Source organism: Hypanus sabinus, chromosome 11 (assembly GCF_030144855.1).
Source record: "Hypanus sabinus isolate sHypSab1 chromosome 11, sHypSab1.hap1, whole genome shotgun sequence".
NCBI lineage: Eukaryota > Metazoa > Chordata > Chondrichthyes > Myliobatiformes > Dasyatidae > Hypanus > Hypanus sabinus.
The window spans coordinates 113,231,115-113,256,342 of NC_082716.1; the positions used below are offsets into that span (position 1 = coordinate 113,231,115).

Sequence of the window (25,228 nt, forward strand, 5' to 3'; positions counted from 1 at the left end):
CAGAGTGGATCAAATTATAAGTACGTTTATTACCTAAAAGGAAGGTCTTATCTCCATACGTTAAGTCATTGGTAGATAACTTCAGTCTTACAGCTCTAAACAGATAATTTTTATATACTTACAGAGTCCTGTAATTTATTAACTTCATGCATTTGAGGTCATTGCATCCTTTAATTGCATTCCTGCTTTATCTCTCATCCATCTCGAATGAGCCCATTTGTCTTTGAGGCTTCTCTCCCCAACAGCTGTGTCCTGTTCTTTTTCTGCTTTCTATCCTGCATTGTTAAAACACTCCCTGCTATATAAATCACATACCCTTGCAAGCTTTCCGTTCAAACATATCAACAAATCAGCAAAGCACTCTAGAATCACACAGGATCTGTTTTGTCAAATTATATTTTACAAGTTATAAATTCATAAAATTCATCAGGGGATATATTTCCCAATGTGTCTCCAACTTAAAATGTTTTTTCTATAGATATTTCCTGACCATATCCAAAATTTTCTGTTATTTAATTTAGAGATACAATGCAAACAGGCCCTTCCAGCCCAATGAATCGCACATTAGATTTCCAGCACTAGCAGTTTTGTTTTTGAATTTCAAATATATTATTAGGATATACACTCAGTGGCCACTTTATTATTTATACCTGTACACCTGCTATTTAATGCAAATATCTAATCTGCCAGTCAAGTGGCAGCAACTCAATGCACAAAAGTGTGCAGACATGGTCAAGAGGTTCAGTTGTTTAGACCAACATCAGAATGGGGAAAGAAATGTGATCTCAGTGACTTTGACTGAGGAATGATTGTTGGTGCCAGACAGGATGGTTTGATTATCTCAGAAAATGCTGATCTGGGGTTTTCACACACAACAATCTCCAGATTTACAGAGAATGGTGTGAAAAGCAAAAACAAAAACATCCAGTGAGCAGCATTTCTATCGGCAAAAAATGCCTTGTTAATGAGAGAGGTCGGAGGAGATTGGCCAGATTGGTTCGAGCTGACAGGAAGGTGACAGTAACTGAAACAACCACACATTACAACATTGGTGTACAGAAGAGCATCTTTGAATGCACAAAATGTCGAACCTTGAAGTGGATGAGCTACAGCAGCAGAAGATTGTGAACATGCACTCAGTGACCACTTTATTAGATACAGGAGATACCTATTAAAGTGGCCACTGTGTGTGTGAGAGAGATAGCACTAGTTAGGATGCTGAATGGCTCTCCTGTGTAGAATTCATGCCCTGTTTGATGCTATGTATAGTAAGTTGTTTGTAATTCCAAAGACTGAACACAAGGATGTTTTGTAAGCTATGAGACATCGGCAATGAATTTTATTGCAGTCATGCAGCTGTTATTTTTGGTCAATTGCCCTCAGAGCCAGGGAGGGATGCCTAGAACGTTCATTCCTTGAAAACGGATGTAGCTTGGACAAAGGCCACGTGCGACACATCACAGTGGCTAAGTGGGTCAGGGGGCTTTTCCACATGGTCTCTGTATGATATGCTTGGATCCATCAGACTGTCTCCTGTGTCACACTCAGGAAGTGAAGCACGGTAGTGCCAGAACATTTTCTATTTTAAAATCCTTAATCCTTCAAAATCACTTAAGCAGGGCATGGCAGTTTCTCTGAGATACAGTCAGAGAGACGAAGTAAGAGGTGAAGAGAAAGGGGGAGAAAAGGAGAAAGAGGAGGGGAGAAGGGGAAAGAAAGAGAGAGAGTGAGGATAAGAGAGAAAAGGAGAGGAGAGTGGGGGAGAAGGGGAGAGGGAGGGGGAAGACTGGGAGAGAAGAGTGAGAGGGGAGGGAGAGAGAAAGATAAAGGCACTATTTATGGGCAAGAACGTGATGTTTACAATAATTTTCATTCTGTTATGGACTTGATTTTTTCTAATGCCAACTTTGAAATCATTTAAGTTAATCAGTTTATTGTCATGTGGTCAAAGAGAAAGAGAGAGGTGGGATAGGGAGCGAGGGGGAAGAAAGAGGGAAAAGAGAGGGGAGAGAAATTTAGACAGAGAAGAATAGAGGGGGAAGGAGAGAGAAGCAGAGTGAGAGGAGGAGAAGGGGATGGGATAGGGGAGGAAGAATTGAGGCACTAATTGTGAGAGAAGACAATGTTTACTGTAGGTTCCATTCTGAGTATGGATTTAAAATGTTCTGATGCCTATGTTTTAAATCTTTAATAATGTTTTGGTCCAGAGACAAAACCTATGCTACATCAGGACTGAGAGTGGAGATGGTTAGTATAAAGAGGAGGAGGGAGAGTAGTAAGACAGGAGTCCAAAGTGACTAAAGAGGGGTGAAAAATGACTGGTGCCAGTTTGGGAAGGCGAGAGCAGGGGATGTGGAGGACAGATGGGGGGAAACCGCTTGGGAGCACAGGACTGCTGGAAGTATCATCTTTTGGCTGAAACATTGCACTGAGTTCCTGTCAACTTCATTCCTTGAAGAAAAAAAAGTTATAGACATCTCTTCAGCCCATCGTATCTATGCTGATCATCAAGTATCTATCTGCCCTAATCCCATTTACCAAAATCCAGTGCATAGCCTTCTGAGAGTCAAAACAGTGTCATATGCTGTGAAATTTGTAGCAACAGCACAGTACAATACATAAAAAATCTGCTATAATTTGCAATAAAAATATATATAAACTAAGTAAGTAGTTCAAAAATAGTGAGATAGTATTCAGGAGATCATTAAGAAATTTGGGGCAGCTCAGTAGGGTAGTGGTCAGCATAACATAAAGACCCGGGTTCAATTCCCGCTGATGCCTGTAAGGAGTTTGTACATTCTGGCCATGACCTTATGCGTTTCCTCCCACAGTCCAAAGTCATTCTGGTTGCCAGATTAATTGATCATTGTAAGTTGTGCTGTGACTAGACGAGGATTAATTCAGGGGTTGCTGGGTGGTGTGGTTCGAAGGGCTGGAAGGGCCTATTCCATGCTGTATCTCAATAATTTAAAAAAAATCGGATGGTGGAAGGGAAGAAGCTGTTCCTAAAATCTTGAGTGCTTGTCTTCAGGCTCCTATACCTCCTCCGTGATGGTAGCAATGAGAAGAAGGCATGTCCTGGGTGGGGTGGTGGGGGTCCTTAATGATGGATGCCGCCTTTTTGAGGCATTGCCTTGTGAAGAGTTCCTAAATGTTGTCAGAGTACCTGTCTCCATCCGGCCCTCAGGCAGTACTTTACAGTTTCCACCCACACTGTGGGTTATTATCTGGGGTTGCATTGCTGTTTGTGATAGTTTGTGTGACTTCATGTTTAACACCTTATGATTACACCGCTATCTTGTCGAATCGTTTTTCTTTGGTTGAAGAAGGCATTTTCTCTCTCCTAGACTAAAAGTGAATCCGCTGTCCTAAATAAATGTTGCAATTTGCAAACAGCTGGATCTACCTCAACATATCATTCTCTGTAGCATCCACCATTCACAGCAGGATCTTACCACTAAGTGCATTTTCCCTCCACTCTCCGCTGTTTGTAGGGATCACTCTCTATGTCACTCCCCATTTGTTCGATTGTGAATGTCTGCAAGAAAATGGATCGCAGGGTAGTATATGGTGACATACAGTCTTCTTTAGCTAGTTCCATTCCCTTGCATTTGATCCATAGCCTTTAAGCCTCTCCTATCCCTGTACCTTCTTTCTGTAGGGATCGCTCTCTACTTGATTCCCTTGCCCACAGTTTTTCCTCCTGGCACTTATCTCTGCAAGTGCTACACCTGCAGCTACACTTCCTCCCTCATCACACCCATCCTTAAACTGAGGTGGCCTGAGTCTGTTGGGATTGTCCACAGTAGCTGGGGCAGCCTCCTTTGCATCAGAAAGACTACTATAGGAAACATCCTCTCCACATCCACTCTATCTAGGCCTTTCAATATTTGATAGATTTCAATGGGATCCCCCTCATTCTCCTAGCGAGTATAGAACATCAAACATGACTCATATGTTAACCGTTTCATTCCTAGGATAGTTTTTCATGAACCTCCTCTGGACCCTCTCCAATGCCAGCACATCCTTTCTTAGATAAGGGGCCCAAAACTGCCCACAGTACTCCAAATGTGGGCTGACCAATGCTGCAGTATTACAACGATGATTTGTCTAGATGTTGCCTGACCTACTGAGTTCCTCCAGCATTGTGTGTGTATGTGTGTCTGTTGCTTAAGTTTTCCAGCTTCTGCAGAATTTCAGTGTTTATGGATCTTCTACTTACTTTTAATATTTTTCTTCTTAGGACGCAGTGCCGCTGTTTAAAGTGTATGCTGAGGAGTTCGTCCAGCAACTACACATGCAGCAATTGAGAGAACCTATGGTTGTAGAAAAGGTGTCATAACTGAGCATGGGGTGCATCATCTACAGAGCCGTAGGTTATGTGGCCAGTGGACACACTGTTTGGCAGAACTTTCCTCCTGACTGTGACTTTGAGTACAGATGAACCTGCCTCAATGGGCAGTGTTTAAATTGACTTTATGAACTCATTATCAGAACCAACTACCATAGCTGAACATCAGGTTTTGTATCGTGTGGAAGATGGACTGTGCAAAATCAGATTCGGGTTTATTATCAGTGACATATGTTGTGAAATTTGTTGTTTTGTGTACAATGCAATACATTAAAAATACTATAAATTACAATAAATTTCTTAATGGAGGGAAAATTCAAAAATCTGAGGTGTAAAAGGACATGGAGGTCCTCGTACAGAATCTCTTAAAGGTTAACTTGCTGGTTGAGTCAGTGGTAAGGAAAGCAAATGCTGAGAGGACAAGAATATAAAAGCAAGCATGTAATGTTGAGGCTTTATAAGGCACTGGTGAGGCCTCACTTGGAGCACTGTCAGCAGTTTTGGGGTCATTTATCTAAGGAAGTATATGCTGACATTGAAGAGAGTTCGAAGGAGGTTCACGAAAATGAGTACAGGATTGAAAGGCCTATCATATGAGGAGCATTCCATGGTTTTGGGCCTATACCACTGGACTTTGGAAGAATGAGGTGGGCGGGGTGGGAGGAATCTCATTGAAACCTATCGAACATTGAAAGGCCTCAATAGAGTGTATGTAGAAAGGATGTTTCTTATGGTGGGGGAGCCTAAACCCAGAGGACACAGCCTCAGAATGGAGGGGCATCCTTTTAGAACAGAGATGAGGAGGAATTTCTTTAATCATAGAGTGGTGAATCTGTGGAATTCATTGCCACAAGCAACTGTGGAAGCTGTCATTGGGTATATTTAAGGGAGAGATTAATAGATTCTTGATTAGTCAGGGCAAGAAGGGATACGGGGAGAAGGCAGGAGAGTGGGGCTGAGAGGAAAGTGGATCAGCTGTGATGAATGGTGGAGAAGACTCCACCACAAATGGCCTAATTCTGCTCCTATATCTTATGGTCTTAAAATATATTTAAAAATTGAGGTAAATAAAGTAGTGCAGAAAGAGAGGAATAATACTGAGGTAGGATTCATTGTCTTTTGAGGAATCTGATGGCAGAGGGGAAGAAGCTGTTCCTAAAATGTTGACACAACACACACAAAATGCTGGTAGAACACAGCAGACCAGGCAGCATCTATAGGGAGAAGTACAGTCGACGTTTCGGGCTGGGACCCTTCGTCAGGACTAACTGAAAGGAAAGATACTAAGAGATTTGAAAGTAGTGGGGGGAGGGGGAAATGTGAAATGATAGGAGAAGACCGGAGGGGGTGGGATGAAGCTAAGAGCTGGAAAGGTGATTGGCGAAAGTGATACAGAGCTGGAGAAGGGAAAGGATCATGGGACGGGAGGCCTCAGGAGGAAGAAAGGGGGAGGGGAACACCAGAGAGAGATGGAGAACAGGCAGAGAGAGAGAAAAAAAACAAACAACTAAATATGTCAGGGATATGGTAAGAAGGGGAGGGGCATTAATGGAAGTTAGAGAAGTCAATGTTCATGCCATCAGGTTGGAGGCTACCCCGCCGGTATATAAGGTGTTGTTCCTCCAACCTGAGTGTGGCTTCATCTTGACAGTAGAGGAGGCCATGGATAGACATATCAGAATAGGAATGGGATGTGGATTTAAAATGTGTGGCCACTGGGAGATCCTGCTTTTTCTGGCGGACCAAGCATAAGTGTTCAGCGAAACGGTCTCCCAGTCTGCGTCGGGTCTCACCAATATATAAAAGGACACACCGGGAGCACCGGATGCAGTATACCACACCAGCCGACTCAACAGGTGAAGTGTCGCCTCAGCTGGAAGGACTGTCTGGGGCCCTGAATGGTGGTGAGGGAGGAGGTGTAAGGGCAGGCGTAGCACTTGTTTCACTTACAAGGATAAGTGCCAGGAGGGAGATCGGTGGGAAGGGATGGGGGGTACGAGTGGACAAGGGAGTCGCGTAGGGAGCGATCCCTGCGGAAAGCAGAAGGGGGGGGAGGGAAAGATGTGCTTGGTAGTGGGATCCCATTGGAGGTGGCAGAAGTTACGGAGAATTATACGTTGGACCTGGACGCTCGTGGGGTGGTAGGTGAGGACAAGGGGAACCCTATCCCGAGTGGGGTGGCAGGTGGATGGGGTGAGGGCAGATGTGCGAGAAATGGGAGAGATGCGTTTGAGAACAGAGTTGATGGTGGAAGAAGGGAAGCCCCTTTGTTTAAAAAAGGAAGACATCTCCTTTGTCCTGGAATGAAAAGCCTCATCCTGAGAGCAGATGCAGTGGAGACGGAGGAATTGTGAGAAGGGGATAGCATTTTGCAAGAGACAGGGTGGGAAGAGGAATAGTCCAGGTAGCTGTTAGAGTCTGTAGGCTTATTGTAGATATCAGTAGATAAGCCATCTCCAGAAATGGAGACAGAAAGATCAAGAAAGGGGAGGGAGGTGTCGGAAATGGACCAGGTAAATTTGAGGGCAGGGTGAAAGCTGGAGGCAAAGTTAATGAAGTCAACGAGCTCAGCATGCGTGCAGGAGGCAGCGCCAATGTAGCGAAGGAAAAGAGGGGGACGGATACCCATATAGGCTTGGAACATGGACTGTTCCACAAAGCCAACAAAAAGGCAGGTATAACTGGGACCCATGTGAATGCCCATGGCTGCACCTTTGGTTTGGAGGAAGTGGGAGGAGCCAAAGGAGAAATTATTGAGAGTAAGAATTAATTCTGCTAGACGGAGGAGAGTGGTGGTAGAGAGAAATTGGTTAGGTCTGGAATCCAAAAAGAAACGGAGAGCTTTGAGACCGTCCTGGTGGGGGATGGAGGTATATAGGGACTGGATGTCCATGGTGAAAATAAGGCGGTGGGGGCCAGGGAACTTAAAATTATTGAAAAAATTCAAAGCATGAGAAGTGTCATGAACATAGGTGGGAAGAGATTGAACAAGAGGGGATAAAACAGTGTCAAGGTATGCAGAAATGAGTTTGGTGGGGCAGGAGCAAGCTGAGACAATAGGCCTACCTGGACAGGCAGGTTTGTGGATCTTGGGTAGGAGGTAGAAACGGGAAGTGCGGGGTGTGGGAACTATAAGTTTGGTGGCAATGGATGGGAGATCCCCAGAGTTGGTGGTAGTATAGGAGACAATGGCCTGGTGCTCCTTAGTGGGGTCATGATCAAGGGGTAAATAAGAGGAGGTATCAGAGAGTTGTCGCTGTGCCTTGGCCAGGTAGAGGTCAGTACGTCAGACAACAACAGCTCCCCCCTTATCAGCAGGTTTTATAATGAGGTTGGGATTGGTGCGGAGGGAGCGGAGAGCAGAGTGTTCGGAAGGAGTGAGGTTGGAATTGGAACAGGGTGCGGTGAAGTCGAGAGGGTTGATGTCCCATCAGCAGTTAGCAATAAAGAGATCCAGAGCAGGCAGAAGACCAGAGTGGGGTGTCCATGAAGAGGAGGAGGTTTGAAGATGGGAGAAGGGGTCATTGGTGGGGGTAGGAGAGTTTCATTGAACACCTATACTCGGTCCGCCAGAGAAAGCAGGATCTCCCAGAGGCCACACCTTTTAATTCCACATCCCATTCCCATTCTGATATGTCTATCCATGGCCTCCTCTACAGTCAAGATGAAGCCACATTTAGGTTGGAAGAACAACACCTTATACACCGGATGGGTAGCCTCCAACCTGATGGCATGAACATTGACTTCTCTAACTTCCATTAATGCCCTTTCCCTTCTTACCCCATCCCTGACATATTTAGTTGTTTGGGTTTTTTACTCTCTGCCCATCACTCTGCCTGTTCTCCATCTCCCTCTGGTGCTCCCCTCCCCCTTTCCTTCTCCTGAGGCCTCCCGTCCCATGATCCTTTCCCTTCTCCAGCTCTGTATCCCTTTTGCCAATTACCTTTCCAACTCTTAGCTTCATCCCACCCCCTCCGGTCTTCTCCTATCATTTCGCATTTCCCCCGCCCCCTCCTACTTTCAAATCTCTTAGTATGTTTCCTTTCAGTTAGTCCTGATGAAGGGTCTCGGCCCGAAACATCGACAGTGCTTCTCCTTATAGATGTTGCCTGGCCTGCTGTGTTCCACCAGCATTTTGTGTGTGTTGTTTGAATTTCCAGCATCTGCAGATTTCCTCATGTTTGCTCCTAAAATGTTGAGTGGGTGTCTTCTGGCTGCTGTAACTCTACCATGATGGTAGTAATAAGATGAGAGCATGACCTGGGTGATGTGGGACTTATCTATCCTGTGACTTGTAAACTATTCCCAGAAACTTCAGCCACCTTTGCCCTGCCATCATCTCCGCCAGTATCCTCCTGCGATCCACTGGGCAAGCTCCTTTCTCACGCCTCTGCAATTCCCTTTATTCCATTGCAATGCTGATACAGATGACGTGCTTCTCCCTCTCAAATTACAGTATGAATTCAATCATATTATAATCACTGTCTCCTAAGGGCTCCTTTACCTTCAGTTCCCTAGTAAAATCTGTATTATTGCACAACACCCAATCTAAGATGGCCTTTCCCCGAGTAGGCTCAAGCACAAGCTGCTCTATAAAGTCATCTCGTAGGCTTTCAACAAATTCCCTCTTCGGGATCCAACACCAATCTGATTTCCCAATCCCCTTGCATATTGAAGTCTCCCATTACAATTGTGACATTACCCTTATTGCATGCCCTTTCCAGCTCCCTTTGTAATCTCAAACCCACATCTTGGCTACTATTTGGAGGCCTGTATGTGATTCGCATAATAGGTGTTTTACCCTTGCAGTTTCTTAACTCCACCTACAAGGATTTGACTTTCTCTTACCCTATGTCACCTCTTTCTAAAGATATAATTCCATTTCTTACAGAGTCACACCACCTGCTTTCCTGCCTGTCCTTTCAGTACAAAGTATATCCTTTGATATTAAACTTCTAACTATGATCTTCTTTCAGCTACAACTCAGTGATGTTCACAACATCATACCGACCAATCTCTAATTGTGCCATGAGTTCATCCACTTTATTCCGAATACTATGTACATTTAAATACAGTACCTTCAGTTCTGTATTCTTTGCCCTTTTAAATTTTGCATCTGTGGTACAATTTAAATCTATGCAGTGTTTGCATTTGAACCCAATCATTGGCTTGTCCTTCCTTACATTCATGTTACACCCATCGTCTACTTGTGAACCTGCTGGCTTATTCTCAGCTCTATTATACTGGTTCCCAACAACTCTGGAAAACCAGCTTGCAAGGATCATGGTCCCCCTTAGATTCAAGTGCAATTTGTCCCTTTTGTACAGGCCATACAGGTCCCAAGGATCCAGAAATCTGAATCCCTGCCCCCTGCTCCAATTCTTCAGCCACTCATGTACTTTTCACCTTAATATATTCCTATCCTCACTGTCATGTGGCACAGGCGGTAATCCTGAGATTACTATCTTGGAGGTCCTGCTTCTCAACTTCCTTCCTACCTCCCTGTATTCTGTTTTCAGGACTTCCTCTGTTTCTCTGCCTATGTTGTTGGTACCAGTGTGTACCACGACTTCTGGCTGCTCACCCCCCCCCCCCCTTTTAAGGATATTGTAGAAGTGTGCAGAAACATCGTGGACCCTGGCACCTGGGAGGCAGTTATCTCCCTGTAGCTCCTGTCTATCACCTCCTCACGTTCCCTAACAAAACAAAGGTCATTGGGCTGCAGTTCTCTAACACGGTCTCTAAGGAGCTGCATCTCGATGCACCTGGTGCAAATGTGGCAATTGGGGAAGTTAGAGTTCTCCTGGAAATCCCACATCTGACACCCAGGACAGAACACTGGCTCTGCAGACATGCCCTCTATTCTTTCAAGAGTTAAATAAGAAAAAGAAATGAGAAATAAACTTACCTACTTACCTCGCCTCTGACTGTTAAGACAAAGCCACTCTGATGATGACCGCTCCACTAGATGATATCCCCCTGTTATTGAGACTGGGTTTTACAAGCTCTGCTCCGGACCTTCGTGGGAACATGTTTACAGTGGCTATGCTGCTATCTAATCAAAGACTCCCACTAAAAACTGGCTGCTTTTTCAAGCTCCACTCTGGCCATGCGTGTGAAAGCTTCCACTGCGTCTGCACCATTGTCCAATCAAACACAATTAGAACACAAGAACCCAAAAGTCCATATTAGCACAGTGGTCATGGTGTTGCTAAATTCCAGTGGTTAGGGTTGTGTAGGTCTGTTCAATAACCGAATGGTTGAAGGGAAGTAGCTGTTTTTGAACCTGGTGGAGTGGGAATTCAGGCTTCTGTGCCACCTGCCTGAAGGTATCTATGAGAAGATGGCATGACCTTGTTGACCAGAAGACCTAGGAACAGAATTAGGCCTTTTGACCCATTGAGTCTGCTCTGCCATTTCATAATGAGTGATCTATTAACCCTCTCAAACCAATCTCCTGCTTTTCCCCCATAACCTTTGACATTATGATTAGTCAAGAACCTGACAACCTCTATCTTAAATATACCCAATGACTTGTCCTCCACAGCTGTCTGTGGCAATGAATTCCACACATTCACCACTCTCTGGCTAAAGAATTTTTTTCTTATCGCTGTTCTAAATGGACAGTTGTGAGGATGTGTCTTCTGGTCCTAAACTTCCCCACCATAGGGAACATCCTCGCTACATCCACGCTATCCAGACCTTTCAATATTCAATAGGCTTCAATAAGGTACCTATCCCTTGTTCTTTCAGTGAGTACAAGCCCAAAGCCATCAACCACTCCTCATATGTTAACCCTTTCATTCCTGGGATTGTTCCTCTGAATAGTTTTTCCCCTAATGAGCTCAACCACAAGCTGCTCTAAAAAGCCATCTTGCAGGCTTTCTACAAATTCCCTCTCTTGGGATCAGGCACCAACCTGATTTTCCCAATCTACCTGCATATTGAAATCCTCCATGACAACTGTTACATTGCCCTCTTGGCAAACCTTTTCTACCTCCCATTGTAATTGGTTTGCATGTATTTGCTGCTGTTTGGAGGTCTGTATCTAACTCCCATCAGGGTCTTTTTACCCTTGCAATTTCTTATAGTACCTACATCCTATGTCTCCTCTTTTTAAGGATTTAATTTCATTTTTCCCAATAGAGCTACCCTAATCCCTCTGCCTGTCTGTCCTTTCAACAAAATATGTATCCTTGGATGTTAAGCTCCCAACTATGATCTTTTTTCAGCTATGACTCAGAGAAGCCCATAACGTTGTACCTACCAATTTCTAAATGCTCTACAACCTCATCTACCTTATTCAGTATACTGCATACATTCAAATGTAACACCTTTAGTCCTGCATTCATTCCCACTGACTGCAATTCTGCCCTATCATCTGCCTATCCTTCCTCACAGTCTCAATGTAGGCTGCATTGACTTGAATACTTACTGCCCCATCCTCAACCCTATCACTTTGATTCCCATGCCCCCTGCAAAGTTAAACCCCCTCCAACAGCTCTAGCAAACTTGCACACAAGGCTATTGGACCCCTTTGGGTTCAGGTGTAACCCGTCCCGTTGTACAGGTCACACCTTCCCCAGAAGAGATCCCAATGATCCAGAGATCTGAAACCCTGCCCCCGCACCAATTCTTCAGCCACACATTCATCTGTCAAATTATCCTATCCTTGCCCTCACTGGCAAGTGATACAGGTAGTAACCTAGAGATTACTACCCTGGAGGTCCTGCTTTTCATCTTTCTGCCTAACTCCCCATATTCTCTCTTCAGGACCTCTTCCCTTTTCCTACCAATGTCACTGGTATCAATATGTACCACAACTTCCAGCTGTTCATCCCCCTTCAGAGTGTCGTGGACCTGATCTGTGACATCCCTGACCTTGGCACCTGGAAGGCAACATACTATCTGGGTGTCTTTTTCATGTCCATAGTGTCTGCTATCTGCTCCTCTAACTATGGAGAGTGTGCAGTATGAGAATAGGTTGAGCAAACTTGGCCTTTTATTCTTGGAGTGGCGGAGGATGAGAGGTGACCTGATAGAGGTGTATAAGATGGCAAGAGGCGTTGATCATGTGGATAGTCAGAGGCTTTTTCCCAGGGCTGAAATGGCTAACATGAGAGGGCACAGTTTTAAGATGCTTGGAAGTAGGTACAGAGGAGATGTCAGGACTAGGTTTTTCACACACACAGTGGTGGGTGCGTGGAATGCATTGCTGGCGACAGTGGTGGAGGCAGATACAATGGGGCCTTTAAAGAGTCACTCTCATCGCCTATCAGGTTCCTTCTTCATCCCTTTACCTCTTGCACTTATCACCTCCCAGTTTCTCACTTTGTCTCTGCTTCCCCCAGCCACCTACCTTCACTCTCACCTGACTTCTCCTTCTAGCTTGTACTCCTTCCCCTTCCCCCACCGTCTTATTCTGACTGCTTCCCCCCTCTTTTCCAGACCTGATGAAGTCTCGGCCTGAAACGTTAAACCTTTAGCCTCCCTCTTCAGCGTTTCCCAGCCTAAGGTCCACAGGCTCCTCAGTTATTGGTAGGGGTCCATGGCATAAAAAAGGTTGGGAGCCCCTGCTAAATTCTTGCAACGTTTTGTGTGTGTCACAAAGGACTGAATGGTCTCCTTTTGAGATATCCAGTGGGTACAAATTGCTTCTTTCAATTACTTTTAGAAAATGGATCTGTCAGTCAAAATACTCCATGCCAGAGTTTACTGTTGACATTAACACCCTGGTTTTGTCACAAATGTTGTCATATTATTTTATAAAATTTCCATTATGGCTGTGTTTCAGAAGGTGGCAGGCTTGTGACACTCAAACCAAAGTCAGACTGACATCTCATCCACTGAGGGAGATCTTCACAGTCCCAAGCCTTAATTTACGTTTAAATGTTATAAAGACTTGGACAGTAGACTTCTGGAAATCCAGCACTTTCCCCTGGGAGTCCTCCATAAAAAGGTTTAAGGTTTAGCTTTATGTACATCTATGCACAGTGTCATTTGCATCAATGATCAACGCAGTCTGAGGATGTGCTGGGGACAGCCTGCAAGTATCATCATGTTCCTGGTGCCCATACAACACATTCACACCTTCCTAACCCTACCTTGTACATCCTTTGGAATGAGGGAAGAAATCGGAGCACCCAGAGGACACCCACGCAGTCGCCGGCAGAACATACAAGCACCTTACAAACAAAGGTGGAATTTGAACCCTGATCTTATACTTGGCTCTGGTAAGCGTTATGCTGACTGCTACGCTACTGTGACACCCACTAGCAATCCAGCTAATAATAAGGGTCTCGGCCTGAAATGTCAGCTGTTTATTCCCATTCCAATAATGTCCGTCTGTGATTTCTTCACGGTGGCCATGGTGAGGCCAGGCTTAGATTGGAGGAGCAACACTTCATATTCTGTATGGGTGGCCTCATTATCTCCCTCTCTGTTCCTCCTCTGTTCCTTTTTCCCATGGTCCACTCTCCTATGAGAGTCTTTATATCTTCCACCTATCACCTCCCAGCTTCTTCATCCACCCACAGGGCCTCACTTACATTCTGCCAGCTTGTACTCCACTTCTCCTTCTCTCTCCTTATTCTGGTTTCATTCAGTCTTAACGAAGAGTCTTGGCACAAAATGTCAATTGATTGATCCTGCCTGACCTGCTGAGTTCCTTCAGCATTTAATGTGCATTGCTCAAGATTTCCAGCATCTGTAGAATCTCTTTGTGTTTCTAACTAAAGTACAGTATGGTTTATTGGATATGTTCTACAGATTTACTGTTAGCAACGTAACTAGAGTTTGGACTAACTTGTGTTGCTTTCTCTGGAACAACTGCGGCTGATAGAAGTTTAAAAGATTATAAGACTTTAAGATATAGGAGCAGCATTAGGCCATTTAACCCGTCGAGTCTGTCCACCATCATGGCTGAACCGATTTCCTCTCCTGCCTTCTCCCTTCAAGCCCCGACTAGTCAAGAATCTGTCAACCTCTGCCTTGAATATACCCAGTGACTTGGCCTCTACAACCATCCTTGGAATTGAATTCTACAAATTCACCACTCTCTGGCTAAAGTAATTACTCCTCATCTCCGTTCTAAAAGGATACCCCTCTATTCTGAAGCTGTGTCCTCTGGTCATAGACTTCCCCAACATTGGGAAACATCCTCTCCATATCTACTCCATCAAGGCCTTTCAACATTCAATAGGTTTCAATGAGGTCCCCTCTCATTCTTCTGAATTCCAGTGAGTAGAGGCCCAGAACCATCGAACCCTCCTCATATGATAAGCCATTCAATCCCAGAATCATTTTTGTGTATCTCCTTCAAACCCTCTCCAGTATCAGCATATCCTTCTTTAGATTATGTGAGGTAGGAATAAAGTGGATGGCCTGTATCTTTTGCCCAGGATTGAAGTGTCTAATACTAGAGGGTATACATTTAGGGTGACAGAGGGCTAAGTTGAAAGAACACAAGAGATTCTGTAGATGCTGGAAATCCAGAGTAATGCACACAAAATGCTGGAGGAACTCAGCAAGTCAGGCTGCATCTATGGAAGGGGAGTAAACTTTTGAATTTTGGGGCCAAGGCCCTTCAGTGGGACTGGAAAGGAAGAGTACAGAAGCCAGAATATGAAGATGGGGTGAAGGTGAGGGGTACAAACTGGCAGGTGATGGGTGAGAACACAGTTAAAGGAAAATGCAAGTTTATTTTCACACGCTGGGTGATGGTTGCCTGGAAAGGGTTGCAAGGTTGATGGTGGAGGCTGGCATGGGATCCAGGGAAGTTTGGCCAGGTGGATTCAGAATTGGCTTGCCTGCAGAAAGCAGAGGGTCATGGCGGAGGGAGTACATTCAGATTGGAGGGTTGTGACTAATGGTGTCCCACAAGGATCTGTTCTGGGACCTCTACTTTTTGTGATTTTTATTACCGACCTGGATGTGGGGGTAGAAGGGTGGTTGGCAAGTTTGAGACGACACAAAGGTTGGTGGTGTTGTGGATAGTGTAGAGGATTGTCGAAGATTGCAGAGAGACATTGATAGGATGCAGAAGTGGGGCTGAGAAGTGGCAGATGGAGTTCAACCTGTAGAAGTGTGAGGTGGTACACTTTGAAAGAAACTCTGAGGCAGAGTACAAAGTAAATGGCAGGATACTTGCATTGTGGGCTGAAGGGCCTGTACTGTGCTGTACTATTCTATGTTCTATGTTCTTTGTACATGGAATGTTATAGCAAAGGACTGGCCCCTTGGCCCATGATATTTGCCAAACAACCTACTCTAAAATCAATCTGACCCTTCCCTGCTACATACTGCTCATTTTTCTTTCATCCACGTGCTTATCTAAGTGTTTCCAAAATACAGAGCATACAAAGGCGCTATTGAAAAGGATCTTGGATAGACACAATGGCACAGCAAATGGGTGGAAATGCGATGGTGCAGGCAAGAGATCAAGTCACTTGTTTAATTAGCTTGCTACAACATTGTGGTTTAAAAGGGTCTTGGCCAGAAATGTCTACTGTTCACTCTTCTCCATAGATGCTGAGTTTCTCCAGCGTTTTGTGTGTTTTGCTTTGGATTTCCAGAACCTGCAGATTTTCTCTTGGTCATGGTCTAAAAGAGCAGATACTGTGGCATCTAACACATGACATAGTCAAAGAATAGTAATGTAACAACCTGTTAGAATCACCCAGGGGAGGAGCTGCCAGAGGCTCCATGAGGGACAACAGAGAAGCTACAGGTGCATTGAAACTGAGACAGTCAGTGCAGCTCTCCAGTGTTTGCTCCCTGGAAGACAAGTCTATTTGCCTTCACCCAGAGTGAAATGAACAACTGCAGACACCATGGCTCCAGGACACCATCCCATACACCATCAATCTCCAGGCTAATATTATCCTGTGGCTGTGTGTACTATCATTACAGTGTGCGACTGTGTGTGCTATTGTACTGGTAGGTGCTGTGTGTGACTGTATGTGCTAAAGTTATGGTCCGTGTTGTGTGTGACTGTGCTATTGTTCCAGTATGCTCTGTGTGTGACTGTATGTGCTATCATTACAGTATGTACTGTATGTAACTGTATGTTCTGTGTGTGACTGTATGCGCTATCGTTACAGTCCGTGTTGTGTGTGACTGTGCTATTGTTACAGTACGTGTTGTGTGTGTGACTGTATGTGCTGGCATTACAGTATGTACTGTATGTAACTGTATGTTCTGTGTGTGAGTGTATGTGCTATCGTTACAGTCCGTGTTGTGTGTGACTGTGCTATTGTTCCGGTATGCTCTGTGTGTGACTGTATGTGCTATCGTTACAGTCCATGTTGTGTGTGACTGTGCTATTGTTCCGGTATGCTCTGTGTGTGACTATGTGCTATCGTTACAGTCCGTGTTGTGTGTGACTGTGCTATTGTTATGGTATGTTCTGTGTGTGACTGTATGTGCTAGTGTTACGGTATGTACCGTATGTGACTGTGCTATCATTATATGTGTTGTGTGTGACTGAATGTGCTATCGTTACAGTATGTGCTGTGTTGTGCTGAATATACTGTGTTTTACACCTTGACTCTGGAGGTATGATGTTTCGTTTAGCTGTGTACACGTGTATGGTTGAATGTCAGTTAAACTCAAACTCTTATCTGTAGTCAGAAGGGTGGTGAATCCATGGAATTCAATCAAGAGGACCACAGCCTTGGGTTTGGAGGCTTGCGTGCCTCACTGACCCGGAGAGCTATGATGGCTGGAGTCAGTGTTTATGCTTTAACTCTTGGTAGGGTCACCTGTGCTAAAGAGATCAGTGTGTAGAGGCCAGACTACAAGTGGTCCACCAGTCCTCAGGTTCAAGAGTTCAGCTCAGGGCTAACAACCCTGACTGATAAAACAAAACTGCTATGGAAACAGCAATGAAGAATCCTTCTGCATCTGAGTGTGACAGTATTCCTGAGTCTCCACCCGGGACTTGTATGTCTGACAGTGGCAAAAACTGAGAGGAAGCTGCTGACACGATGAAGGAAGCCCTGAACACCACCAGAGATGGAGGACCTACATCACTGTCCTGAACACCAGTGGCATAACAGACAATAGGAAGACTACAGATGCCAAGTCAATGGGTATATTTAAAGCAGAGGTCAATAGGTTCTTCATTAGTCAGGGTGTTGAAGGTTACAGGGAGAGAGGGAAAATAAATCAGCCATGATGGAATGGTGGTGCAGATTTAATGGCTGAATGGCCTAATTCTTCATCTGCTGTATGTTTGACAGTCTTATAATCTGCTAATTAATAATTCACTCTACTCTGCCACTGAAAGATGACCTCTTTTCTCTTTCCCATTTCTTTTGGGATTCACCAGAGCTGAAACATTAACTGTTCCCTTTCTGAGTATACGGTCTGACCTGCTGAGAGTTATGGTTAATATTGACATTTATCTCTAAACATTAGGATCATGTGGTTGAGGGTAAAAGACTAGTGGGGTGGTGTTGTGTGATGATTCACAGGTGAAACTGACCTTTAGGCATGTGATCCACTCGGAAGGGACGCAAATTGTATCTGTTATGCACTGACGCACTCTTTGACAGTGAAAGAGGAAGTTTTGGGTTGTGAGCAGGTACAGTGGGAAGCCCAAAGGCCAAGATAATTCAGAGAACTTGCCACTTGGTTTCTGGAGGAAGTAAACACAACGAGCAAGAATTGTTGAAGTTGACTTCTAGCCAGTATCAGCGATTTTGGCCGCAGTTAAAGATTCAAGTTTATTTCTCGTGTGTACATCGAAACACAGACAGAGAAATGTGGTGTTTGTGTCACCAACCAACACAGCCAAGACTGTGCTGGGTGCAGCCCACAAGGGTCACCACAGATTCCAGCACCAACATAGCATGTCACAGTGCTCGGCAGAACAGTCAGCAAACAGCAACAATATAATCAAACATGAGGGTTTCTGCAGATGCTGGAAATTCAGAGCAACACACGTAGAATGTTGGAGGAACTCAGCAGGTCAGGCAGCATTCATGGAGAGGTACAACCAGTCAACGTTTCAGGCCAAGTCCCTTTAGCCAGCATTTTGTTTGTGATGCTGAGCAAAATCAAGCCCTGTTCCTCTCTCCCACCCACATACAAACACAGTGATTTAATCCCCTGGACAAGCCTTTAGCAGTCCTGAACACATTGACTGCGGACACTGGGCTTCAACCTCCCCAGCAGAGTCACAGATTTGCAGACTCTACTCTGGCCAGGGAGTCTCGACTTTTGATTTGTCATCAGGCCTCAACCCTTGGCAACAATCTCAGGACACACTGATCACCAAACATCAGGCTTCGAAATTCTGAATCTCAGTTACTACTAACTAGTAACTGACTTCTGTTGGTATGGTATTGGCAACATCCCAAACATCTTAGGAGTGATACTATACATAATTTGATCTGAGGCAATATTGGGACAGGTAACCATGGTGAAAGAGGTGTCTCAGAATCAGGTTTATTATCACTGACATACAGAACATAGAACAGTACAGGCCCATTCGTCCATGATGTTGTGCTGACTTTTTGACCTGCTCCAAGATTAATCTAACCCTTCCCTCCATTTTTCGTTCTTCCATTTGACTATCTAAGAATCTCTTAAATCTCCCTAATGTATCTGCCTCTACCATTACACCTGGCAGTGCATTCCCCCCACCTCCCCGGCCTGGCAATTGGTGTGAAAAAAAAAATTATCCTTGACATCCCACCCTATACTTTCCTCCAGTCACCTTAAAATAATACCCCCTCATATTAGCCCTAACCACCCTGGGAAAAGGCACTCAATGCCTTTTATTATCTCAGACACCTCTATTGTTGCCTCTTTGCTCCAAAGAAAAAAGCCCTATGTCATGAGATTTGTTTTGTAACAGTGAAAAAGTGCAAAAAAAGGACTATAAGTTATGAATGCTGGTGTGGAGATACTTCCCTCCACTAGTCTGCAGGTCACCCTTGGGCAAGGTGTAGCACCCTCTTAGCCCCTCCAACCCCACCCCAGATCACAGTCATGTGAGGCATGGGGGTGGAGAATGGTCGTCTGAGCAGCTGGTGATTCACAAGACTCGGTTATGATGCCAGGCAGATAATCTCTGAAGAGTATTGATAATGACTGGGGTCATTCGTCATGTGAAGTCTCTGCCCAGAAGAAGGCCGATGACAAACCACTTCTGTAGAAAAATTTGCCAAGAGCAAAGACCCTTATTGCCCGAATTATATGACATGACGTGTAATGAAGATGATGACGTGTAATGATGATGATGATGATAATAATGTTGATGATGAAGTTACAAAAACATAAATAACTAAGTAGTGGTGACTTAGATGATGTGAAATTTTGCCACAGAGGTATTGTGCAAAGACAAAGTAGATTCTGCCAGAACTTGAGGGATTGGGTTACAGGGAGATGTTAGATAGGCTAGAACATTATTCCTTAGAGTGTAGAAGACCAAAATCATGAGCAGTCATAGATAGCGTGAACAAACATTTTTCCCCAAGGGTGGGGAACTCAGAACTAGGTGACGTAGATTTAAGGCGAAGAGAAAGATCCAAGAGGAACTTGGGGTGGGAGGAAACTTCTTTACACAAAGGGTGGTGCCTATGTGAAATCATCTGCCTGAGGAAGTGGTTGAGGCAAGTACAATAACTACATTTAAAAGATGGTTGGACAGATATGGATTGGAAAGGTTTAAAAGCGATTGGGCCAAACTAGTATCTTGATCTGCAGAGACCAGTCGGGCCAAAGAGCCTGTTTTCCATGTTTATAACTTTATGGTTTTGGTTGGCATCCGCCTGTCTTGAAGGACAATGGGTGATGATCATCATCGTCTCTAAGCTGGGCAGAAGGTATGGAGGTATTGAGATGCCCAGTCATCAAGATCCCCCTCTCAGCCTCACAAGTGTAGTCCAAAGGAAAGCTTATGAAGCAATATGTTTGGCTACAGGCGCTGCTGGAAGGATGTTCAATGATCTCCAGCCACTTTAAGGGCTCCACTCTGGATTTCCTGTCTGTGTTTACTCCCGTAGCCTTCATTTCTCCCAAGGCCGCCCACAAGACTGTGAGGTTATTTACTGATAGCTGGCAATCTGGTTCACGAGCACCAGGATGAGTCCACATGCCAGTGAGCCTGTGTGCTATGTGTGCAGGGTCCTCTGTAACTCAGTTTCTGTGTGTTGCCAGCGAGGAGGCACTACATGAGGCTTGCTGTTGGAGAGGCAGGGAGAGACTTACGCATATAGTTCTCCTTTTTTTGAGACTGTTAGCCAACAGTGGAAGCTGAAAGTGAGAGGGACAAGCACTACCACACTGGATGTATCACAACAACTATTTTGACACCTATGACTCTAGCATAAATTACAAGTAAATAAATTGTACAAAAAAGGGTTACTGTAATGGGATAGTGTTGATGGGATCGTAGACTGTTCAGAAATCTGGCGGCGGAGGAGGAGAAGCTGCTGCGGAATTGTTGATTGTGGGAAATAATAAAGATAAATAAATAAGCAATAAAATTCGAGAACGTGGTTGAAGAGTCCTTTGAAAGTGAGTCCCCAGGTCGTGGGAACATTTCAGTGATGAGGCAAGTGACGTTATCCCCTCTTGTTCAGGAGGCTGGTGGTTGAGGGGTAATAACTGGTGGCATGAATCCTGAGACTCCCGGTGGCAGCAGCGAGAAGCAAACGTCCTGAATGCTGAGCGTCCCTGATGATGGACGCTGCTTTCCTGTGACACCATCTTGCGCTGAATGGTTGGGAGAGCTTTGCCCGTCATGTGTTGAGCCGTATCGACTTAAATATACATGCTAATCTTTAACCTTTAGCTTTTGAAGCAAAGCAGGTAACTGGTGCAGCTGAGCAGACTGCGGGTCGCCTGTTCCCTGGTACATTTATTGTTCTAGGTAAGTAAAACGAGCTACGGTAGAGCATTTGAAATGTGCTGAACACAGCTCTCTGGAGATTGAATAACAAGACATTCAGCCGTACAAGTCTGATATCCTTGCAAGACGAGTGTATCTACAATCCCCTTTTTCTTTGCTTATCGTACGCTGGTGCACCCCCATAATCCTCTCTCTGGGGCCAGACCATCAGGTTAGGAGCAGAAATAGGCTATTTGGCCCTTCAAATCTGCTCTGCTATTTCATCATGGCTAATCCATTCTCCCTCGCAGCCCCAAACTCCAGCCTTCTCCCCAAATCTCTTCATGTCCTGACTAATCAAGAACCTATACCCAATAACTCAGCGTCCATAGCTCCTTTTGGAAATGAGTTCCACAGAGCCAGAGAAAGGGAAGGCGGAGAGGAACCAGAGGAGGTGTTGGTCAAGTGAGAGAGGAACCAGAACTGTGAATGGAAAAAGAGAAGAGGGGGAGAAATTACCGGAAGTTCGTGCTATCAGGTTGGTGGCCAGATGGAATGAGGTGTTGTTCCTCCAACCTGAGAGTGGCCTCATCGACCCTAGAGGCCATGGACAGACACGTTGGAATGGAAATGTGTGAGCACTGCGAGAACTGTTTTGGCCTTTGGTTATGCTGAGCGAGTAGGTGTAGGTGCGGGTGTGGTACTTGTCCTGATGGCAGGAATAAGTGCCAGAGGGGAGATCGTGAGGAGGGATGAGTGGGCAAGGGAGTCACATAGAGAGCAAACATTAAAAAAATCTGCAGATGCTGGAAATCCAAAGCAACACTCACAGAATGCTGGAGGAACTCAGCAGGTCAGGCAGCATCTATGAAGAAGAGTAAATAGTTGATTTTTCGGGTGGAGAGTGGAGGGGAAAATGTGCCTGGTGCTAGGATCCCATTGAGGATGGTGGAGGTTATGGAGAATCATTTGCTGAGGTATTCAGCTGTTTGTAAATCACAACACTTACTTAGAACAGCCGTATCTCTTTTAACCTAGGAGAGAGAAAGTTCTTCTTACAATTCAAGTACAAACTGCACAGAAAGATGGACAAACAACCAATATTCATGAGAAGACAAACTGTACAATTACAAAAGAACAAATAAGTTAACAGTTTAATTAATTAATATTGAGAACATGTGTTGTGGAGTCTTTGAAAGAGGAATAGTTCAGTGTTGAGTTGAGTGAAGTTATCCATGCCAGTTCAGATCGATAATTGCAGGAACTATCTGTTCCTGAACCCGGTCCACAGGCAGAAGTTTGGCCGAACAGCTTATTGTGTAACTCAGTGCTCTGATCATCCGATCTAAGGAAGGATATACTTAACAATGGGGGGAATACAACATATGGCCAAGTCCAAGTGCAAGGTTCAAGGTTCATTTTACTGTCAAAGAGTACAATCCAACTCTGATCTTCATCTTCTCCAGATGGCAATGAAATACAGACATCAACCCCCCCCCCCACAAATAGAAAAGTAAAACTCCAAACCCCACACCCTTCCCTCGCACAAAAACTAATGGATCTTCCATCTGGAAAACAGCAGCTAAAACATCAAAAACCCCAAACCCCCAACCCCTCCCTCACAAAAAACAAACAATAACATCAAACCCCAACCCCCTCCCCCACAAAAAACAAACAATAACATCAAACCCCCAACCCCCTCCCCCACAAAAAACAAACAATAACATCAAACCCCAACCCCCTCCCCCACAAAAAACAAACAATAACATCAAACCCCCAACCCCCTCCCTCACAAAAAACAAACAATAACATCAAACCCCCAACCCCTCCCTCACAAAAAACAAACAATAACATCAAACCCCCAACCCCCTCCCTCACAAAAAACAAACAATAACATCAAACCCCCAACCCCCTCCCTCACAAAAAACAAACAATAACATCAAACCCCCAACCCCCTCCCTCACAAAAAACAATAACATCAAACCCCCAACCCCCACCCTCACAAAAACCAACAAAAGTAACATTAACCCCCCCAATGCCCTCCCTCACACACAGAACTAACAGATCACCCACACAACAACATCAGGCCCCAAATCTCCAACCCTGCCTTGCAGACAAATCAGATTACCTTGTGAGTTTGTTTTGGGATGGGCTTGTTCTAGGAGGGGAGGGCAAATGTCAGAGGGAAGTTGAACGTGGTGGGTGTGTGGAATGCCCTGCTGGGGATGGTGGTGGAGGCAGATACATTGGGGACATTTAAGTTAGGCACATGGATGATAGAGAAATGGAGGACTATGTAGAAATGAAGGGTTAGATTAATCTTGGTTAAAAGGGCCTGTACTCTACTCGAGTGTTCAGTTTTCTGTGACACTGTGCAAAAACACATTATTGAAGGGAGGAAGGCGCCTTGAATACAAATGGGTCACGGATATCTCCTGTAAATATGGATGCACTCTTGCACTCTGCGAACATTGACACATCCATGGTCTGCTCAGTGAACCAGCCCAGAACACTCTCACAGATCCTGACTCATGCCGGGGGTAGCCCCCACAAGTACATTATCGGGGATCCATCACTGCAACCCTCAAGTGCTGACGCATTGCTGAAAACCTTCCGCAAATGTGGGTGACCTCGATGAGTGATGCGATGTGAGAAATCTCAGGCACTCTGATTCATGCCAGGGTAAGCACTAACGTTAATGTATTCTTCAGGGGTCCCTGACACTATCAACATCGTACACTAGGGATCCCTCATGCAGTTAAATGTCACAAGCCTTTCACCAGCAGTTAGACTCTCAGAGTCATAGAAAACCACAGAACGGAAACAGCCCCTCCTGCCCATCTAGTCCCTGCTGAGCCATTTAAACTGTCCAGTCCCATCAACCTGCACCCGGATCATGGCTCTTTATACCCCTACCATCCACATATCTATTTAAACTTCTCTTAAACAGTGAAATCAAGCTTGCATGCATCACTTGTGCTGGTGTCTCGGTCCTCACTCTCACAACCTTCTGAGTGAAGAGATTTCCCCTCAGCTTCCTCTAAAACATTTCACCTTTCACCCTTAACCCATGACATTTGGTTGTAGTCCTGCCCAACCTCAGTGGAAAAAGCCTGCTCGCATTTACCCTATCTGTACCCCTCATGATTTTCTATTCCTCTATCAAATCTCCCCTCAGCCTTCTACGTTCCAAGGAGTAAAGTCCTCATGACACAGGTCCTCCAGGCCTGAGTTTATGATTGTCACTTCTAGAATCATATAGCACCACAGAATAGAAACAGACACTTCAGCCCATTTAGTCTGTGCCAGCCCAGTTTCCTGTCTAGTCTCAGACCATAGCCCTCCATACCCTCTAACCCAAGTACATGTCCAAACTTCAATTGAACCCACATCTACCACTTCCATTGGCAGCTTAAACTACACATGCATCACCCCCAGAGTGAAGAAGTTTCCCCTCAGAATCCCCTGAATATTTCATGTTTCACCCTAAACCAATAACCTCTAGTTCTGTAGGGAGAAGCACTGTCGACCCTCGGCCCGAAACGTCGACAGAGCTTCTCCCTATAGATGCTGCCTGGCCTGCTGTGTTCCACCAGCATTTTGTGTGTGTTGTTGTTTGAAGTTCTAGCATCTGCAGATTTCCTTGTGTAACCTCTAGTTCTAGTCTTACCAAAGCTGAGAGGAAAATGCCTGCATGCAAATCCCTGTCTATCGTTCATTCATTATGTGCCCTGTCATAGGACGTGGTCTTCCCCTACCACGATGTACTGGTTTGCCCTTGACTTCTGGGCAGTGCCTTTACAAGATGGGTGACCCCAGCCATTATCAATACCATTCAGAGATTGTCTGCCTGGAGTCCGTGGTCACATAACCAGGATTGTGATCTGCACCGGCTGCTCATACGACCATCCACCACCTGCTCCCAGGGCTTCACGTGACTGTATTCAAAGGCTGACAGGTGAGCATCCTTTGGTAGGGATCTATCTCTACCCCGGTACCCATTCCCTATCTATTCTCTTCATTGTAACACACACAAA

The 25,228-nt window shown here is 45.0% G+C and overlaps 1 protein-coding gene across 2 annotated transcripts in view; it reads left to right on the forward strand.

Annotated features, from left to right (window-relative positions):
* Nucleotides 1–4,658, forward strand: part of mrpl28 (mitochondrial ribosomal protein L28) — a 41,621-nt gene extending 36,963 nt beyond the window's left edge. For both annotated transcript variants that reach the window (XM_059985177.1, XM_059985178.1), the window contains exon 6: nt 4,244–4,658. In XM_059985177.1, coding sequence (XP_059841160.1) covers nt 4,244–4,342 — 99 coding nt within the window. In that variant the 3' untranslated portion in view covers nt 4,343–4,658. The remainder of the gene's footprint in view (nt 1–4,243) is intronic.
* Nucleotides 4,659–25,228: the final 20,570 nt, after the last annotated feature.